General features: G+C 43.4%; 1 protein-coding gene across 1 annotated transcript; it reads right to left on the reverse strand.

Annotated features, from left to right (window-relative positions):
• Positions 1-2,641: 2,641 nt before the first annotated feature.
• LOC143986467 (vomeronasal type-2 receptor 116-like) lies at positions 2,642-13,912 on the reverse strand. The gene is made up of 3 exons (XM_077484811.1): positions 12,933-13,912; positions 2,744-2,962; positions 2,642-2,650 (listed from the first exon to the last, which is right to left on the reverse strand). The coding sequence occupies exons 1-3, from the start codon at positions 13,653-13,655 to the stop codon at positions 2,642-2,644; spliced, it is 951 nt and encodes a 316-aa protein (XP_077340937.1). The 5' UTR covers positions 13,656-13,912.
• Between the last annotated feature and the right edge of the window lie 8,229 nt (positions 13,913-22,141).

A 22,141-nucleotide genomic window follows, 5' to 3' on the forward strand; every position in this document is an offset into this window, starting at 1 on the left:
GTCACACAAAGTTGTTCGGAAATTCCAAACGTTAAGAACGTGGTGACGTAGAATAGCCAGTGCTGCTCTTCTGCTTGATTCCCAGCATGCCTGGCACTTTGTGCATCGGAATTGTCTACACACTTTCAGAATTTATGCAAATAAATTAACGGATTTTGCTGTCGGAAAATTTGGGAACCAGATCTCAGATTTTGTACGACGGCAATTCAGATGGAAACTGTCTGATGGAGCCTACACACAGTCAAAATTTCCAACAACAAGCTCCAATCTCACATTTTCCCCCCTGGAAAGTCCGACCGTGTGTACGGGGCATAAGAGTCATGCCCTGTACACACGATCGGAAATTCGGCCAGCAAAAGACTGATGAGAGCCTTTGGTCGGAAAATGCGACTATGTGTATGCTCCATCAGACTTTTGCTGGCTGAATTCCTGCCAGCAAAAGATTGAGAGCAGGTTCTCAATTTTTTGGTTGGAAAAAATTCTGATTGGAAAATATTCGATGCATGCTCTGAAGCATTGAACTTCATTTTCCCGTCTCGCCGTAGTGTTGTATGTCACCGCATTCTTGACAGTCGAAAGTTCAGAGAACTTTTCTGTGACCGTGTTTATGCAAGTCAAGCTTGAGTGGAATTCCGTTGTTTTTTTCCGACGGAAAATCCACTTGTGTGAACGGGGCATTACACATAGGAATGAGGTTTGAGTTTGTCCCTGCAATGGATTTAAGGCAATTTTTGTGGGTTTGAGATTCATTCAGGGGGACGTATTATGGGGTTTTCTTTAATTTGGGGTGTTTGTTGATTTTTATTTTAGGTTAAACTGTTGCCAAAGTGCAAGCAAAAAAAAAAATATGTAAAAGGAAGGAAAAACTCCAATAGTGCAAAACTGCTAAAATAGCTAAAATAGGTACCCCTGATGACGTGACAAAACGATCGTCGGAACACTATGCACACATGCTTTGCGCATGCGTGATCGCCCTCACATGTTGATGTGATTATTTTGTTTGCAATAAAAAAAATTTACTTAAGTGATCGAGTGACAAGGCTGTGGGTCATCTCGTTACATGCAGCATTGCATTGCCCTCCAATAAAGCCTATGTTAAGAGTTTTGCACTATTGGAGTTTTTTCTTCCTTTTACATATTCGTTTACTTGCACTTTGGCATTGATGCTGTGGGATTGGATCTGATTACTACCTGACACCTGTGGAAATCTACTGCCTGACACTTGTGGGAATCGTCCGGTGGGGAATTATCAGGATATCTTTCCAATGATTTTCAGATCCAGTAAGCCTTTTATGACCCCCCTGAGTAAGGGCGGTTGCTGGCTTTCTGGTAAGCCTCTTGTCTCTTCGTGGTGACGGGTCTCACATGGTCAAGCTCATATATTAAGCTTCGCTTGTTATGAATGATCCACTTCACCAAATTCACATTGCACCAGGATTTTGATTTATGAACTCAAGTCACTTATGAATTATATGCATATGTGTATAATTGCTAATTTCTGAGCACCTTATGATGCATTGGACTCTCATTTCATAAATTCTTTGCACATTTTATGGTTATATGATTATACTATATGACTAATGTTTAATAGCCACAGTGAATATTAGCACATTTGCACTTTACTACCTACGTTTTTGGTATCTGCATATCTGTATCAATTTTCTATAAGTGCTGCACTTTTTGTTATATATCTGTTTTTGTACCTACTATCAGGGTTATAGTGCTTAGCTGCTGTATGCTGTTGCTTTCCTAAGCACAGGTATTACTCCCATTTTTATTAATAAGCGTATATCGATTGCGCAAAAGTTATAGCGTCTACAAAATAGGGGATAGTTTTATGGCATTTTTATTATTATAATTTTTGTTTTTTACTAGTAATGGAGGTGATCAGCAATTTTTATCGGGACTGCAAAATTGCGGCGACACTTTTGACACATTTTTGGGACCAGTGACAGTTATACATTGCTATAAAAATACATTGATTACTGTATAAATGTCACTGTCAGTGAAGGGGTTAACACTAGGGGGCGATCAAGGGGTTAAATGTGTTCCCTAGGTATGTTAAAACTGTGGGGGGGATGGGACTGACTAGGAGAGATGACAGATTGGTGTTCATACTTCATATGAACATACAACCAGTTTCCTATCCCCTGAGAGAACCAGGATCTGTATATTTACACTCACAGTTCCCGGTTCTCGCTCTGTCAGGAGCGATCGTGGGTGCCCGGCGACCATCGTGCCCGCCGGGCACACGCATTGGCTATGGCGGCATGCCGCGCGCATGCCCTCGGCTGTGCGGGCGTGCCCCCTAGTGTCCAAAAGGCGAAGCAACGTAAGGTGACATCGCTTTGCCCAGGGGAGCCAACCTGCAGCAATAAAACTGTGGCAGTTTGTCCAGAAGCGGTTAAACTTGACATATTAACTAAATTATACACCATACTGTGTTGAGGTTTTTATACTATTATCTAATTAATCAAAACAATAATTGGCCAAGTAATCAATTATGAAAATAAACGTTGGTTGCAGCCCTACATACATACACAAAATAGAAATTAAATATAAGAAACTTTCCACATTAAAAAAAATGACCAACAACCTTCATCAACTCAGGAATGACCCCATTTATGAACAGGCACAGTGGCTAGTATATCTTAGAATAAGGTTAAAAATCCATATAAATCATCCTAATTATGGACCTCCTCAGCAAACTTTATAAACAAAAAAAAATCAAGTCATTTCTTACTTTGCCTCTTCTCCAGAGTTCCGGATGACTAATATTGATCCTCGTTTCACGCACAGAGTCTGGGCCTTGAATAATATAAATTGTTCTAAATTTCAACATGTTAGGACCACGAATCCAGACTTGTAAAAAAAGGTTGGTTGGAACTTCACTTCTCTCATTAAAGTAGACCTCACCTGCGTTTGGGTCGGTGTAATGAACATTTCTCACATATTTGTGCAGCTTTTAATGGAAGACAGAGATACACACATTACTTTATACAGTTATAGGAGTTATGAAATGAAAGTCTGCTTAAAAAATACAAAGTGGTTAGGTTCCAGTTACTAGGCGGTCTTCCTATCAATGTGAATTGGAATGAATGAATCAGGAGAATCACTTATGCCAAGTACACACGACCGGACTTTCCGGCAGACTTGGTCTGGTGGATCAGAATCCGTCGGACAATTCGATCGTGTGTGGGCTCCAGCTGACTTTTTCTTCCCAAAAGTCAGACGGACCTAGAATTCAAACATGTTTCAAATCTGTCCGACGGACTCGGCTTTCTAGCATGCAAACCGTTCATCTGTGTGGTAGTCCGACGGACCAAAAATGCTCTGAAGCATGTACAAGACGGAAGCGATCGGTCAGGTAAAACTGGCGTTTGTATTGAAGCTAGCACATTCCTCATGCTGCTAATTCTGTGATCTTTTAATATAGCGCATTCCTTTCTTCTTTAAAATGCTAGAAGAATGAAGTTGTTTTGCTGCTCATATTCACACAGAGTTCTCACAAACTTCTTTCTTCATTATTTATCCTCATCTCATGACTAATATTCGAGTTTTTAAAAGCCTCCATAAATAATGTTTACAATTCTTTTTTAGACTCATCTTTTATAATTTTAGATTTCAACATTATATATATATTTTTTTTTTTAATATAAAAAATTATAGTGATTTCTATTTTTTTTTGGAGTTTCAAGTTACCACAATAATATTATTATCTTGTAGTATTTTTTATGAACCTTAATGAGGTTAGTGCCTGTTAATTTGACATAGGGGGGTTATTTACAAAAGGCAAATTCATTTAGCACTACAAGTGCAAAGTGCACTTGAAATTGCACTGAAAGGGCACTTGGAAGTACGTTCACTGTAGATCTGAGGGGCACATGCAAGGACATTTAAAAAAAAACAACAACATTTTAGCTTGCACATGATTGGATGATAAAATCAACAGAGCTTGCCCTCATTTCAAATCTTCCCCTCAGATTTACAGTGACTGCACTTGCAGTGCAATTTCAAGTGCACTTTGCACTTGTAGTGCTAAATGAATTTGCCTTTTGTAAATAACCCCCATAGTCTTTTTGACATGCCTACTCACAAACAAATTGTCCTTTTTGAATAAAAACACATAGGAAAGTTTTTTTAATAAAATTTCCATTCATTATGGTTAACAAAACAAAGAGGACGGCAACACTGGAGACACTTTTGGAATTTGTGAATCCTTTTGTCTCCCAGGGAACACATCAAGTCACTGACCAACAAAATTGGGATCTTGCGAAGTCAATGTAATAGGGAGCACAATCTGGTCCAGGACTCCCAGAGATCAGGAACAGCAGCAGATAACATCTATGTCCCCAGGTTGTGGTACTTCAACAGCCTGTATCTTCTTTCAGACCAGACTGAAGCCAGGCAATTACTTCCGACTCTTCCGTGCAGCCTTCAATTCACGCTTCTCTGCAGCCTTCCTTGGAGGCTGTGCCTCTGGTGGTGTACTTGTGGCAGGAGGAGGAGGAGTAGGGGCTTCATTAAAAATATGACTGGTTTCCGTAAGCTGGCCCCTCAAATCCTTCTGATGGCCTCAGAAAAAAGCCCCTCAAAGAGGAGGCATTGGCCCTTCTCCAATTCCATCAACCTGGTGGCCAAATATGTACCATAGGCCTCTTCAGCATTGCGGAGAGGGGGGGTACTGAGGAACTGGCTGGCTTCCCGAATGAGGGCAAGTGATTCCTCCTCCGGCCTGGTCATCTTCCTGGGCCTTCTGGTGGGAAGGCAGAGGGGAGGCACCTGGCAATCTGTGAGGCTCCTACTGGGCCCAGCCACCTCCTGCCTGCTACTGATCACAGCCTCCTCCTCTCTACCACTGGGCATGGCCTCGTCCTCTCTACCACTGGGCACAGCCTCCTCCTGGCTGAGCTCATCCTGTGTATAAAAAAAGAGACATAGTTTTATTTTTTATCAATCACACACAATTTTCAGCTTATGACTTGCAAATTGACTTAAACAAATAGAAAAGGCTATCATTTTGAACCCAGCATTTTTCGAGCTGTTCACCGACATTTTTGGCCAGTACTATTTTTGTGATTAAATAATTGATTTGTAAGCAATTCAAACATTTTAGTTTACATCATTAATATTAGGACAATCAATGTTTTCCCCCAAAAAAATATCTGGCTCCAGCTGGGCGCATCCACTTCTTCAAGGATGGAAGGGCCCGGTTCTTCCTGGGAAGCCTCAGCTGGGGTGGAGGGAACGGTGGAGGGAAGGGTCTTAAGTGATTGCCTCGCTTCAGTCTGGTCATTGAGAAAACAGAGTTTGTTGAAGTACCACAGCTTGGGGACATAAACCTTATCTGCTCCTGATTTGAGGGACTTCTGTATCTTATTGTGCCCCCGCCTATACATATTCCGCAAGATACCAATTTTATTGTCCACCAACTTAATGTCTGCCTGGGGGACTCGAGTCTTCATAAACTCCAGAAGTGTACCCAGTATTGCATTCCTTGCTTGCTTATTGAAATACAAGGGGGGCTTGACCTCCCACAGGCTTCTGTTTTGATATAGCTTGATATAGGTCAATATAGGTCAATAAAATGACTTAAAAACACTAATATCAGTCTAAACTCACAGTATTATCTTTATCCCAATATAGGGCACACACACAAACCAACACTACACACACACACAAAACATACAAAATCACCAATGCCAGTCCAAACTCTCAGTATCTTATCTCAATACAGGCCTATATTTTGAAGCAGTATAGACCACTTGTGATGGGCCAAGTTTAAATCTTACCTTCGCTTTGGACACTCGCTACTTCTGTTTGGGCATATGTACGTCAGTGTACTAGCTTTATATACACTGCGCATGTGTCAAGCTCCTCCTGCGTAGCCCGCGTCGCCCACCCCTGACGTTCTTTGTGACAAATTTTCCCCGCCCCTTCTCTCTTTGTTGCGCAGTGGGAGTATATACATAAAGATGGCGAAGACATTTTCAGGAACTAGCATGGAGGAAAGCCCGGGACCCCAAACATCCAGATCCAGGAGGAGATTTAAGGCCACCAACATGGCCTTTGAAGAAATGGTGGAGATGGTGAACATCTTAAGGAGGGAGGACTATGATAGCAAAAATGGTCTGTACACCCAACCCAATTTGTGGAAGGACCAAATAATGTCCTCAGTTGTGACCACTCTGGAGCAGCAATTTGGGGTATGACGGGCTACAGACCAATTAAGAAAGTGCTAGACTGACCTTAAAATGAGGGAGCCAGATCAGTTTAGAAGTTCAAGTCTACTTGCAGGTCTTGGCAGTACCATTATAAACAGAGTTTTAGGGAAAGGTTAGGATTTTTGTGCAGTGAGCCTGTGGGTTCAGGCAAATAAATATATCGGTATCAGAAGAATTATGTTCCCATAAGATAAGTAAACATGAAGATAGAAAATAAGGGTTGCTTTAACCACTTAAGGACCGCCGTATTGCCATTGTACGTCATCACAATGGCACAGGCAGGCACAAGCACGTACATGTCACAGTGTCACTGATTGCATTGATCATTTCTTTACTGATCACTGCATTCAGTGTCAGTTGTAACAGTTAAAACTGTCAGGGCAGTTAGTGTTAGGTCCAGGGTAGCCCCTTATCACCCCCCAATAAAGATTTAACCCCCTGATTGCCCCTAGAGTTAACCCTTTCACCCCCTTTAGCCAGTGTCACTAAGCAATCATTTTTCTGATCGCTGCATCAGTGTCGCTACTGTCGCTAGGTAGCTAGTTATTTTTTTAGGTTCACCGCCAGGTTTTTATATCGCTAGGTACCCCGATATACTACCCAATAATGGTTTTAACCCCCTGATTGCCCCTAGTTAACCCTTTCACCCCCTTTTGCCCGTGTCACTAAGCGATCGTTTTTCTGATCGCTGCATTAGTGTCACTAGTGCCGCTAGGTAGCTAGTTATTTTTTTAGGTTCACTGCCAGGTTTTTATAGCGCTAGGTACCCCAATATACTACCCAATAATGGTTTTAACCCCCTGATTGCCCCTAGTTAACCCTTTCACCCCTTTTGCCAGTGTCACTAAGCGATCGTTTTTCTGATCGCTGCATTAGTGTCACTAGTGTCGTTAGGTAGCTAGTTATTTTTTTAGGTTCACCGCCAGGTTTTTATAGCGTTAGGTACCCCCATATACTACCCAATAATGGTTTTAACCCCCTGATTGCTCCTAGTTAACCCTTTCACCAGCGATCACAGTATAAGTGTCACTGGTGACGCTGGTTAGCCAGTTAGTTATTTAGGTTCCCCATCAGGTTTTTATATAGCGCCAGGGACCCCCATATACTACCTAATAAAAATTTGAACCCCCTGATTGCCCCTAGTTAACCCTTTCACCACTGATCACTGTATAAGTGTTACGGGTGACTCTGGTTAGTTTGCTTTTTATAGCATCAGGGCACCCACCATTTATTACCCAATAAAAGTTTAACCCCCTGATCACCCGGCGGGTGATATCAATTAGGTTTTAGGGTCAGGGTCTGCGTCGCCCCAGGCAGCGCTAGGTTAGTGCCAGTACCGCTAACACCCACACGCAAAGCATAAACCTCCTGTAGTGGTATAGAATCTGAACAGATCAATATCTGATCTGATCAGATCTATACTAGCGTCCCCAGCAGTTCAGGGTTCCAAAAAAACGCATTGTTAGCGGGATCAGCCCAGATACCTGCTAGCACCTGCGTTTTGCCCCTCTGCCCAGCCCACCCAAGTGCAGTATCGATCGATCACTGTCACTTACAAAACACTAAACACATGACTGCAGCGATCGCAGAGTCAGGCCTGATCCCTGCGATCGCTAACAGTTTTTTTGGTAGCATTTTATATTTAAATCCGGAAGGCAGTGCTTGGTTTTTGGGGTCCCGTACGTGGCTAGGCTCCCAAAAAGTCCCCCACATGTGGTATCCCCATACTCGGGAGAAGCAGCAGAATTTATTTTGGGGTGTAATTTGACTTATGCCCATAGCATGTGTGAGCAATATATCATTTAGTGACAACTTTGTGCAAAAAAAAAGTTTGTAATATTCCCGCAACTTGTGGCAAAATATAAAATATTCCATGGACTCAACATGCCTCTCAGTAAATAGCTTGGGGTGTCTACTTTCCAAAATGGGGTCATTTTGGGGGGTTTTGTGCTATTTTGGCATTTTATGGCCTTCGAAACTGTGATGGGTAGTGAGGAGTGAAATCAAAAATTTGCACCCTTAGAAATCCTGAAGGTGGTGATTGGTTTTCGGGGTGCCGTGCGTGACTAGACTCCCAAAAAGTCCCACACATGTGGTATCCTCATACTCAGGAGAAGTAGCAAAATATATTTTGGGGTGCAATTCCACATATAACCATGGCATGTGTGAGCAATATATCATTTAGTGACAACTTTTTGTAATTTTTTTTTTTTTGTCATTATTCAATCCCTTAGGACAAAAAAAAAAAAAATATTCAATGGGCTCAACATACCCATCAGCAATTTCCTTGGGGTGTCTACTTTCCAAAATGGAGTCATTTGGGGGGGGGTTTGTACTGCCCTGCCATTTTAGCACCTCAAGAAATGAGATAGGCAGTCGTAAATTAAAAGCTGTGTAAATTCCAGAAAATGTACTCTAGTTTGTAGACGCTATAACTTTTGCGCAAACCAAAAAATATACGCTTATTGACATTTTTTTTACTAAAGACATGTGGCTGAATAAATTTTGCCCTCAATGTATGACTAAAATTTAGTTTATTCGATTTTTCTTATAACAAAAAGAAGAAAATATCTTTTTTTTTCAAAATTTTCGCTCTTTTTCCATTTATATCGCAAAAAATAAAAATCGCAGAGGCAATCAAATACCATCAAAAGAAAGCTCTATTTGTGGGAAGAAAAGAACGCAAATTTCGTTTGGGTGCAATATTGCATGACCGCGCAATTACCAGTTAAAGCAGCGCAGTGCGAAATTGGAAAAAGACCTCTGGTCCTTAAGGTGTTTATTGGTCCGGGGCTGTAGTGGTTAACAAAAGGATAGTCCTTCTCTTGCTAGCTGAGCTGGGGCCCTCATGGTGGTAATGGTGTATATGACTCACTAGATGCACAGCTCAGCAAGTATGACTGGAAAAGCGGAAATGGACTAAGGGGACAAGGTGAGTCCACAAAGTTCACCAATAATCCTGGGGGAGGCAATAACCATATGCCGTTGTAGTCAGACCTAGTTGTAAGTCTAGATTAGAATCAGTAGGCAGCCAGCTGTCAGAGTAGAAGATTTACTCTGTGTGCAGTGAAAGAGGGATAAAAAGCGACACCACTCTGAGTGTAGCATAGGGTTAAATGCCGAAAGCTTGATTAAAATTAGTTCAACTCACATTTGAGAGGATAAAAAACAGGCACATAAGAGGTGAGGTCATGAAGCGGTCGTCAATCCCAGCCACTCCGGTGGCATCCAAGGCTCTGTGACTAAAGGAAGTCGGCAAGTCAGCAGTGATGGACAAGGGGGCGTGTCAGCGCTCGCGTTCGGAACATGCATGCTCCTTCATCAGGCAACAATTTGACAAGCTAGCATGGAGGAGATCATGGACACAATCTATTGATACAACACATTATCATGTATTTTTGAGTGATTTATGGACTTGATTTGCTATTGAGGATCTATGCCTCCACACTTTGCGCTATTGGGTATCTGTTGACCTTGTCAATTAAAGGGTGTTATTTTTTTTGTATGTTTTTTTTTAACTATTTTATAACAAAGATATATATTGTATAATTTACTTCCTCATATTATACCCACAAAGTCCGCAATTTTTGATAGCGTTTTCACTCTTTTCAACCTTTTAATAAAAGTAACAATTTTGTCTTTGCTCATGGGGAATCATGCCAGCATTTGGCTACTTTGGGAAAGAACCCGTTATACTCAGGGGCTCCTGCGGGGGTTGTGCTAAGCAGTATATGCAGAAGAGGAGAGCATAATGTATGGTGGTGGGAAGTATATTAAGAACTGTTGTGGTAAACAGTATGATAGATTGAAGTATGTACAGGAAATTAGTGCATAAGGTAAGACAGAGAGAATTATGTACAGTAGAGAAGCATTATGTGCAAGCACGGAGTGTGTAGAATTTAATGGAAGGTAGGTAGCAATGGAGGGAAATCAATTGATGAGAGTACATTGTTCTATCAGAGCTGAGGAAGTAGCAGGGAGCTTGGAGGGAAGTTGAACTGCCTGTAGGGAATGTGAATGACCTGGAGTGCTGGTAGGGATGAGCTTCGAGTTACAACAGTGAACAATTTGGGGTGTCCGCGGCAAATTCGAAAAGCCGGGAACACCCTGTACAAGTCTATGGGAGAAATCTAAAGTGCTAATTTTAAAGGCTACTATGCAAGTTATTGTCCTAAAAAGTGTTTGGGGACCCGGGTCCTTCCCCGGGGGACATGGATCAATGCAAAAAAAAGTTTTAAAAACATTGTTTTTTTCGGGAGCAGTGATTTTAATAATGATTAAAGTGACAAATGTCTTTAAATTTTGCACCTGGAGGGTGTCTATAGTATGCCTGTGAAGGGGCGCATGTTACCAGTGCTTAGAACTGTCCCTGCACAAAGTGTCATTTCTGCAGGAAAAAAAAGTCTTTTAAAATCATTCGCAGCTATAATGAATTGTTGGCTCCCGTAATACAGAGAACACTCATTGAAAGTCATTGATAAAAAAAAAAAAAGCCTGGGATTCCCCCAAATTCAATTACCAGGTCCTTCAGGTCTGGTATGGATATTAAGGGGAACCCCGCATCAAATTGAAAAACAAAATTGACGTGGGGATCCCCTAAATATCCATACCAGGTCCTTCAGGTCTGGTATGGATATTAAGGGGAACCCCACATCAAATTAAAAAACAAAATTGACGTGGGGATCCCCTAAATATCCATACCAGACCCTTCAGGTCTAGTATGGATATTAAGGGGAACTCCACGTGAAAATTTAAAAAATAATTGATGTGGGGTCCCCCTAAAAATCCACACCAGACCCTTTATCCGAGCACGCAACCTGGCAGGCTGCAGGAAAAGAGGGGGGGCGAGAGAGGACCTCCCCTCCTGAACCATACCAGGCCACATGCCCTCAACATTGGGAGGATGTTTTGGGGATCTGTGACCCCTCAAAGCACCATGTCCCCATGTTAATGGGGACAAGGGCCTCATCCCCACAACCTTGGCCAGTGGTTGTGGGGGTCTGCGTGGGGGCTTATCAGAATCTGGAAGCCCCCTTTAACAAGGGTACCCCCAGATCCTGCCCCCCCTGTTTGAAATGGTAAGGAGGTACAAAAGTACCTCTACCATTTCACAAAGAAAGTGTAAAAAATTGTTAAATAAGGCAAACCTGATGATCATCCGTCGCTGGATAGCAAGAGTGGATTACCACCGCTGGAATCTTTTATTTTTATTTTTAATAAAGGAATTTTTCAAAAGTGTTTGTCTTAATTAACTATTTTTTACACTTTCTTTGTGAAATGGTAGGGGTACTTTTGTACCCCCTTACCATTTCAAACAGGAGGGGGGCCGGGATCTGGGGGTCCCCTTGTTAAAGGGGGCTTCCAGATTCTTATAAGCCCCCCACCCGCAGACCCCCACAACCACCGGCCGGGGTTGTGGGGATGAGGCCCTTGTCCCCATCAACATGAGGACATGGTGCTTTGTGGGGTCCCAGACCCCCAAAGCATCCTCCCAATGTTGAGGGCATGTGGCCTGGTACGGTTCAGGAGAGGGGACGCTCTCTCGTCCCCCCCTCTTTTCCTGCGGCCTGCCAGGTTGCGTGCTTGGCTAAAGGGTCTGGTATGGATTTTTAGGGGGACCCCCGTGTCAATTTTTTTTTTAAATTTGATGCGGGGTTCCCCTTAATATCCTTACCAGACTTGAATAGTCTGGTATGGATATTTAGGGGGAACCCCACGCCAATTTTTTTTTTATTTGAAGTGGGGTTCCCCTTAATATCCATATCAGACCTGAAGAGTCTGGTATGGATATTTAGGGGGAACCCCACGCCAATTTTTTTTTTGAAGCGGGGTTCCCCTTAATATCCATACCAGACCTGAAGGGCCTGGTAATTGAATTTTTTTTTTTTTTTTTTTTTTTTTATCAATGACTTTCAATGAGTGTTCTCTGTATTACGGAAGCCGACAATTCATTATAGCCGTGAGTGATTTTAAAGGACTTTTTTTTCTGCAGAATTTACACTTTGTGCAGGGACAGTTCTAAGCACGGGAAACATGCGCCCCTTCACAGGCACACTATAGACATCCCCCAGGTACGAAATTTAAAGGAATATTGCACGTTTATTGTTTCACTTTAATCATTATTAAAATCACTGCTCCTGAAAAAACAGCCATTTTAAGACTTTTTTTGCATTGATCCATGTCCCCTGGGGCAGGACCCAGGTCCCCAAACACTTTTTAGGACAGTAACTTGCATATTAGCCTTTAAAATTAGCACTTTAGATTTTGAACGTTCGAGCCCCATAGACTTTAATAGGGTTCACATGAAGTTTAGGTCTGTTCGCAGGTTCTGGTGCAAACCGAACAGGGGGGTGTTCGGCTCATCCTTACTGGTGAGATGACAGAAAGGAGGTAAAGTGAAAACACTGATGTGGTCTTCCATAAAATGTCACCTGTGGCCGGCGTTTTGTTGGCAATCACAGCTATGTCATCACTGTAGAACACAAGATAATGGACAGAACAATGCTGGTGTCATGAATTTCTAGATTTTTGTAGCAATGGCAGCTGTGTTGCCATATACCAGATTGTACTGGCTCAAAGCAAACAAATGGTGGCACACTGATGACATCACTTCTCCATTACAACTTTATTGAGCCAACCAAAGACACACTTTTGTCCTATAATATAGGATAGGATCATAGTAATATAAACACTTATTATCCAACTTACTTTGCGCTGTAATCTATTTTGTTCAGATTTATGTTTCTCCATGTACATTGCATGAAGAGCATTGCCCATAACATATACAGCCTTGTAGGCATAGGAGAGCATTGCTGAAAAACCAGCAAGAAAGGATGAAACATTTTTTAAATCTGTACAATGTTCTGAAGAAAAATTATTGTAAATCTGTAAACGGTCATTTTTTAATATGTTTGAGGAAAGGCAGTGAAATGCATACAGACCAATATCTTCCAGAATTGGGTCATTTGGGCAGCTGGAGAAGTTGACACCATTCTCATAACGCTCAGTGTTTGCTATTTGATTTGGTGAACAAATAAAAATAAAACTGTATTTGATTAATGCATCCCACGAAGCATTGACACTAGATAGTTTAGTCCACGACGGTGGGAAAATAAATGTGATTGTTTCTATTACAGAGGGCATTTCATAAATAAAATAATAAAATTCGGTTGTGAAGGTTCCACACACTATGATAACTTTAGCTGCTGATTTACTAATAATCCTTATTCTCTGAAAAGCAACTTCTTTATTATTAGTTAATTGAATGATATAATCTGTGCAGATCCCATGTTGGCTCATCTTCTTCCTCAGTTCTTGGGCCTCCTCATCACCGCTGCCATCCCATGCTGTTAATATTCCAACCCAGTTCCATCCCAAATACTCCAAAAGTTTTATAATAGCTGAAAAACGAACCCAATCGCCTGGTATCATACGGAATAAAGTCGGATATATTTTTACATCACTCAGGTGTAGGTCAGTGGCTCGATAAGTGATCTGGGTAATATGTTGGAAAATGCATAAATGAGATGTTATTAATTATATAATTAAAATTGTGTAGAATGGAATAAATAAATGGCACACAAACAGGGATGAATCCATGGAAAGAAGCACCTATGGCAAGCACTAAAATTGCACCCCTACCCAAACATCTGTCACCCATAGAAGATTAGATCATAATATCAACAATATTTCCCCCCCAATGCTTGTTCCCCCTTTTCCAGCCCTGCCAGGCTGCATGCTCCAATAAGAGCCTGGTATGTAATTTGGGGGCCACGCCATTTAAAAAAAAATATTGGCTTGAGTTACCCCAAGATCCATACCAATCCAAAGGGCCTGGTATGGATTGGAGGGGGACCTCATGGCATTTTTTTTTCAGATCTTTTGTTTACATGCTGCTGTCAGCAGAGGAATTCCCCGCTAACAGCAGGGAAGTGGGCGGGTGCCAGCTCCTTAACAACCAATAATGCCGCGTACACACGACTGGATTTTCAGAATAAACTCTGACGGTCTTTCCCACAGAGTTCTGACCGAACGGACTTGCCTTCACACCATCACACCAAAGTCCGTTCATTTCAAATGCAATGACATACGACGGGACTAGAAAAAGAAGTTCATTTGCCAGTAGCCAATAGCTGTCCTTGCGTCGTTTTTGGTTCATCGGAACAGCATAAAGGCGAATGGTTTTCCCGATAGGAATTGATTCCATCTGAAAGATTTAAAACATGTTATATATCTAGGTCTATCAGAATTTTTTAAGAAAAAAGTCAGATGAAGACCACACACAATCAGAATCAGAATATCCGATGAAGTGATTCCGTCTGACCTTTTCTGCCAGAAAGTCCGGTCGTGTGTACACGGCATAACATATCCCTGCTGCTGACAGCAGGGAATAGTCCCTGGTTGTTAGGACACTGGCAGGAGCCAGATCCTAACAATCAATGTAAAAATGGACCCTTTGTCCACTTACATCTGTTTCCATTTTTTTTAAACTGAACAAAAAAATTTGACTTGTTGGGTTTAAAAAAACAGACCTGGGGGGCACATGCGCGGCGCTGATCGAGATGGCAGCCTAGAGTGAGAGCTCCGTGCAGACCGGGACTTCATCAGCGCCCTGGGGGCTATAAAACATCTTTACCGCTTCAACTTTGATACCCCCCAGGTCCCCTCATCGCGGTGCATGCCTGCCAAAAAGAAGAACTCCCGCAAATCGAGCCAGCATACGCTAACCCACTATCTCCTCCGGACGAGGGACAGCGGCATGATGTCTCAAGATGGCGCGGATCAGGGCGGTTTCGCCGCCTCTCCGGCCTCCGCGCCACAGGTCTCTTCGGATCTCTTCCCTCCGCTGACAAGGGCTGGTGAGTCTAACACCCTCTCCAAGGCCGACCTGGATGCTAGCCTTGAAGCCATATATGATAAAATGGCAGCTAAATTCCAGACTGAGTTGCACAAGACGTCCCACACGCTATCGCAGGAAATCGCTGCTTTGGGCTCCAGAACGGAGAGACTTGAGAGTAAGCACGATGAGCTAGCTTTAGCTCACAATGATTTAAGCAGGGAACATGAAAATCTGGCTTCTGCTTTCACCACAATACAAATGCAAGTCGAGGACCTCGACAACAGGAATAGGCGTAATAACTTGCGCCTCAGAGGAATCCCAGAAACTGAAGTGGACCTTATCCCCACAGTGATCCGCCTGTTTAAATCCCTTTTGCCTGACCACGAGTCCGCGGCATTTAAATGCGACCGCATTCACAGAGCCCTCCTACCGAAGCCTCCTGTGTCTTAAAGATTTCCTGGTAAAGGAGGAGATCCTACGTGCTGCTAGAAACAAACAGCGTATTTTTCTTGACGACACCCACATCCAGATCTTCCCAGATGTCTCGCCCGCCACCCTGGAGAGACGTCGGTCACTTAAAGAAATCACCTCTGCACTCCAGTCGGCACGTATTCGGTATAGATGGGGCTTCCCGTTTAGACTGATTGTTCCTCATAATGGCAGCACTTACTCGGTGTCTACGCTTCAGGAAGGACAAGATTTGCTGGTGAAACTGGGACTCCTAGGCGCTGCGGATGCTCGGAGACCCCCGCTGACCCCAAGACCGGCTCCCATCTGGCAAACACCACCATCACGGAGGGACAGGAGGCGGATTCGTTATGGGACTGGTGAGCTTAACGGGGGAAGTCCTCGCTGAAGACCTCTACTCCTATGTGCTCCCCCTTGACATTACTTCCTCCATGACGTTGGCTGCGGGTATGCTCCCCATTTTTCCTCTACTCCCGTTATGGCGGCTCCATGCTGGTGTCTCTTGGTGCTGTGACATGCTTCTCCCCCCCCAGCAGAATACATACAAAGTTTGTTTTACCTACCTTTTCTCGTTAGAGCAAGCTGGGACTGAGACCTTGGTGTCTCGAAGTTACCTTTGTTTTTTTTTCTCAGGTTGTTGGTCTCTCTCAGGGGCTCGGGTCCCGACGGTTATCTTTTTTATTGTTGTCGGTTCCCCTGTCAACCTGACCCCCCTGTTGTATGTTTTTGACCTGGACTCTACGTATTCTGGACTATGACTGAGCTCAGGGGTTTTGGTTTCCTGGAACAGTTTTTCCTCACATTTTCTATGTTTCTCCCCAACTTCATTTTTTCTTTTCTCTTTTTCTTCTCCCCCCCCCCTATTTTAGGGGCTCCAGCACTTCTTATACATTCTCCTTTTTCGCAACGTTATATACATTGCTGTGTTTTATTATGCTTGATGTGGACTGTGTTATGCATATATGTATTTCTTAGCGGGTTGATGGCTGCGCCCTTATCTGCTCTCCCTTATTTTGGCCCCCCTCAATCTATTTTCCCCGATTATTGTCTGATAATTGGGGCTTCCCATCTGATCGCTCCCTCTGTTCCTCCTTATGGCGATTACATGTGTGTCCCATAATGTTAAGGGGTTTAACTCCCCCACCAAAAGGCGCAAGGCGTTTGATTTTTACAAGGGAGTAAATGCTAAAATACTCCTCATCCAAGAAACCCACTTCTCCCATAACTCTCACCCTAAATTTTTTCATAGGAACTTTCCTCAGGCGTTCTTCTCTCAGTACCACTCTAAATCTAGGGGCGCAGCCATTTTCCTGCATTCCTCCTTTCCTATGGAGGTGAAACGTGTCTATAAAGATGTTGACAGTAGATATGTTATTATCAAGGGTTCGATACATAACAGGGAATTGACTATTGCAAGTGTGTATGCCCCCAATGATGCCCCTGCTGTTTTCTTTAAATCCTTTTAATCGAAATTGGCCTCCTTCCACTCTCCTCACCTGATTGTTGGGGGGGATTTTAATTTGGTTGCTAATCCAAACTTAGACCGCTCCTCCCACACCCCCCTCACTAGGGCCTTCCCCAAATCACTTACCCACGGTCTCTTAGAGTGTCAACTCTTGGATACCTGGCGTGCACATAATGTAGGGGTTCGGGAGTTCACTTTCTACTCCCACCCCCATAACAGTTCAGCCAGGCTGGATTACATCTTTGCCTCCCCCATTATCCTAGCCAATTCGACTCAGAGCTGTATTCACCCCTGCGTCTGGTCGGACCACCATGCCACAGCCTTCACTACGACTTTCATTAGGTTGTCCCCCATGTCACATTCTTGGCGACTTAATGAATCTCTCCTGACAGATGCTGACACAGTGTCCAAAGTGGAAGAGGCGATAGAAGAATATTTTTCAATCAATGCCCTACCGGAATTGTCACCTTCCACAGTCTGGGTGGCACATAAGGCGGTTTTAAGAGGTAAATTGATAGCGATATCGGCTGCCCGTAATAAACTATTAAACGGTAGAATTCTAACATTGACGAAAGAACTCGATCACTTATACAAGAACTCGCCCACCTTACACTTGGACTCTACCAGACAGGAGATTGATCGTAAACGCTTAGAATTGGACTCCCTCTTAACAAATAACACAGAAAAAATCCTTAGATTTGCGAAAGCTAGACACATCCTATCGGATGGTGCGGCTTCCTCGAGATTCGCACGCAAGTTACAGCATTCCCAACGACCTACGCATGTCTATAAATTGACCTCTAGTGAAGGCCACCTCACGTCACACCCCAAGGAAGTTTTAGCGATCTTTGAAAAATTCTATGCTTCCTTGTTGGTCCATGACCCGAATATTGCGGCCCCAGAGATTAACACTTGGCTGGATGAGGTGCCATTGCCAACCCTGTCTGAGTCCCAATTAGCACATCTAAACTCCTCCATCACCACGGCAGAAGTCTTAAATGTAATTAAATCCCTTAAAAAAGGCTCTGCCCCAGGCCCTGACGGCTTTGCTGCTATCTATTATAAAAAATTTGCTTCGGTCTTAGCCCCCAGACTCACCTACCTCTTTAACTGGGTGATGCAGGGCGGCTGCTTCCCAGAGGAAATGTTATTAGCTAACATGTCCATGATCCCCAAACCGAACAAAAATCACATACTCCCCCAAAATTAAAGACCAATTTCAGTTATGAATAATGATTTCAACATTTTCAGTAGAATCCTTGCAGATAGGTTGGCCCTCCAGATTCCCCGCCTTATCTCCCCATTCCAATCTGGTTTCATTCCTCATAGACTAATTACTGATAACATTCGATTGGCAACTAATATTATTCAGGACACTAATGTACACTCTCGTAGTCTTCTGCTACTTAGTCTTGACATCCAGAAGGCTTTCGATAGTGTCTCTTGGGCCTACCTTACTAATGTTTTACAGAGGCTGGGATTCTGTGGCGAGTTTTTGCACTCTTTCCACACCCTTTACAAGAATCATAAGACTAGGATAAAGATCCCGGGCTGCTGCTCAGCCTTTTTTGGGGTGGGTAGGGGCTCCAGGCAGGGTTGCCCTTTATCCCCGCTTCTGTTCGCCCTGGCTCTCGAGCCCCTGGCCATAGCTATCTTGAACAATCCCAACATATCTGGATATACAAAAGGAACTTTGACTAGCAAATTCTGTATGTATGCGGACGATGTCCTGATGTTTTTGACCAACCCACTAGTTTCCCTTCCCAATTTATTTGATGTCTTATTGAAATTTGCTAATGTTTCGGGCCTATCCATTAATTTATCCAAATCTGAAGCTCTCCCCATAGGTATTCCCCTGCAAGAACTTTCTCATCTCAAGCAGACATTTCCCTTTCATTGGCCTTCTTCCCACCTCTCCTACTTAGGGATGGCCCTGTCCAACAACTATAAACTCCTCTTCTCAACCAATTATCCTCAGTTATTTGCTAATATTAAGTCCACCCTGAAATCCTGGTCCAATTTACACATTTCCTTTATGGGTCGCATAACGGCTATTAAGATGGTCATACTTCCCCGTTTGTTATATGCTTTCCGGTCCCTCCCAATCAGAATCTCAAAGTCATATATAAATCGGCTTCAAGCATATCTCAATAAGTTTATTTGGCAGGATAAACCTCCCAGGTTTGCTAGGGATGTCTTGTACCGTTCTGCCTCAAATGGTGGTCTGGGTGTCCCACAAATTTGGCTTTACTACCTGGCAAGTAGATTCTCCCAGCAAGCCCAATGGTCCATTAGGAACTCTAGGGTGCCGTGGGTTCAGTTTGAACAGGAATCCATACGCCCCCTAGTCCTACAAAACGTTATGTGGTCCCCATACGTACCGAATTGCCCTCATATCCATGAGAATCTCTGTGTTTTAGATGGCCTGCGTCTCTGGCATATGTATGGCAATAAGTATGGCTTAGTCCCCCAGACACCTATGGGGGCCTCATACTTAGGTGACCCTAGATTCACATCGGCCCACAATCCCCGAATCGCATTCCGTATTTGGATTGAACTTGGCCTGGTTGCCTTAAAGGACTTCCTGGTTGACTCCCATTTTGCCACGTTCCAGGAGTTGCAGTCCAGTCATCCAATCCCAAATGCGGAATTTTTTCACTACTTGCAGATTCGCCATTTTTTCTCACGACATTACCCTGGCCCTTACACCCGGCCCCCAGGGTTTTTTGAGGAGATTTGCCTCACTGCTCCTAGACAGAGAGGCCTCATTTCCGGTCTCTATGGGGCCATGTCATCAATGGTGGCGACCGTAGAATTGCCATACCATAGTAAATGGGAAACTGAGCTTGGGCTGGATTGTGACGCATTAGATTGGGACAGGGCCTGGAGAAACATGCGCCAATGCTCTAAATCTCTCTCCCTTAGAGAAACCGCTGTTAAACTGCTTACTAGATGGTATTATACGCCCCATCGGTTGCATCGTATGTTTCCCCAGGTCTCCCCCACTTGTTTTAGGGGATGCCCCTGCCCAGGCTCATTTAAACACATTTTTTGGGAATGTGCCCGGATTCAGCCGGTCTGGTGTTTACTCTTTGACTTAATCCATAAGGTGGCTGGTTATACTATTAACATCAACATGTCTCATGCTTTGTTATTTGTTGCTCCACCTGATACTCCTAAACATTTAAGATGCCTGATTCATTCGATCTGTCTGGCCATGTTGTGGTCCATAGCACTTAACTGGAAATCTCCCTCTTTACCGTTCGCTCAGATCCTTTCACGTATAGACCTCATGATGCACGTTGAAAAAATCCATCACACATTGCATGACTCTATCCCATTGTACGATGCAAAATGGAAACCGTGGTCTATTTTCAGGCTCCTACATTGAATGTGCTGGTCTCTCCCCTCTCTCTACTTTACTATCCTTTTACTTTCTTTTCTTTTCTTTATCTTTGAGTTCTCTTTTTGCCTCTTTATGTTCTACAGAAAAATTAATTTATTTTTCTTTTGCACCATGTGGTATCTTGTATCTCAGATGTTAATACTCACGTTATCTATACGGATCTCACAGTTCATAATTGGTTCACTTGCATTGCCATGTTTAATTATTTTTGATCATATGTGATGCTCACTATGTAACTTGCATCTCTTGTTCTGTATGCTTGTATATGCTCTACCACTAAGTATTTCTGTCTCTGATTATTATTTCCTAATAAAAAAATTTTGAAAAAAAAAAAAAAAACAGACCTGAAAGGACATCAATGTAAACGGATCATCCGTTTACATCTATTTGCCTATAGGAGTGAATTACTGTGTTTTTTTCATCCCTCACCAGATGGATGAGAAAATGGACAGACTGAACTCCCATGTGAAAGGACCCAAAGTGGATTAGTATCCCAAAAATAAAGAAAAGGAAGGCACGAACCCCTAGTGCATTATCAGGGTAAAATTTATTGATAAAAAACAACCAATAAAATGCACTCTCACAAAGTTTCATAAGTTTACAGCAAGTATACAGAAGGATGACATGAGTTAGAACATTCAAGTTTTACTGCAGCCTCACATATGCACACTAACGCAATCTGGGGGAGCACCCCCTTCTTCAGAGCTGTGCTTACCAGCACACCCAAATGTCCTGTGCTTAGATACAGCAAAGCACACTAAAATCTCCCCCCAACCAGCAGGACCGTGTTTGTGATGCCATATTGGTTAGCTGTCCCTCTAGTAAAGAGCCCTGATCACTGGGAGTAGGGATGAGCTGGGTGTTCGAGTCAAACACATGTACGACTCAAACACAGGCTGTTCGCCCGTTCTGCAAAACCAGAACTTTATGGGCCGTTTGCGCCAAATTCGAGTGGCGCTCATGGCTCATAATGCACTGCGGCATCGCAGTGCATTGCTGGCTGATGATTGGCCAAGCATGCACTATGACCAGCATGCTTGGCCAACCACAGCGCCGTCACCAAGGAAAGCCATAATTGGCCACAGGCAGGATGCCTGTGGCCAATTAGGGCTCAGGGGGTTAAGTACACACCCCACACTATATAAGGCCTTACGTAGTGTGTTGCGCACGGCTCATAGAGATAGTGTGTTTATTTGCTCTGAAGCTATTGCAATTACAGTCGGTGTATTGTGCCCCCTGCACAGTGTACAACTGAAGCTGCCACAATTGCTAGCGTTGTTCTGGTCCTATACCACAGGCAGCTGCAGCAGTTACGGTCGGTGTATTGTGCCCCCTGAACAGTGTACACCTGAATCTACCCCAATTGCTGGTGTTCTTCAGATCTTGTACCAAAGGCAGGCAGCTGCAGTAATTACAGTCTGTGCAGTGTGTCATCTGCACAGTGTGCACCTAAAGCTACCCCAATTGCTGGTGTTCTGCTGATCCTATACCGCAGGCAGCTCCTGTAATTACAGTCGGTGTACTGTGTCATCTGCACAATGTGCACCTAAAGGTACCCCAATTGCTGGTGTTCTGCTGATCTGATACCACAGGCAGCTCCAGTAATTACAGTCAGTGTACTATGTCATCTGCACAGTGTGCACCTAAAGCTACCCCAATTGCTGGTGTTCTGCTGATCCTATACAACAGGCAGCTCCAGCAATTAAAGTCGGTGTACTGTGTCATCTGCACAGTGTGCA

The sequence above is a fragment of the Lithobates pipiens genome, unplaced genomic scaffold (genome assembly GCF_037356315.1).
Source record: "Lithobates pipiens isolate NorthernLeopardFrog02 unplaced genomic scaffold, aLitPip1_a1.2 Scaffold_160, whole genome shotgun sequence".
Classification (NCBI taxonomy): domain Eukaryota; kingdom Metazoa; phylum Chordata; class Amphibia; order Anura; family Ranidae; genus Lithobates; species Lithobates pipiens.

Bases quoted from the DNA above. Each gene is read 5' to 3' on its own strand.
- LOC143986467 (XM_077484811.1), bottom strand. From the start codon at position 13,655: ATGATACCAGGCGATTGGGTTCGTTTTTCAGCTATTATAAAACTTTTG. The intron at 2,963-12,932 runs GTAAGTTGGATA...TTCCATTAAAAG, and splicing joins AAAATAGATTACAGCGCAAA to CTGCACAAATATGTGAGAAA.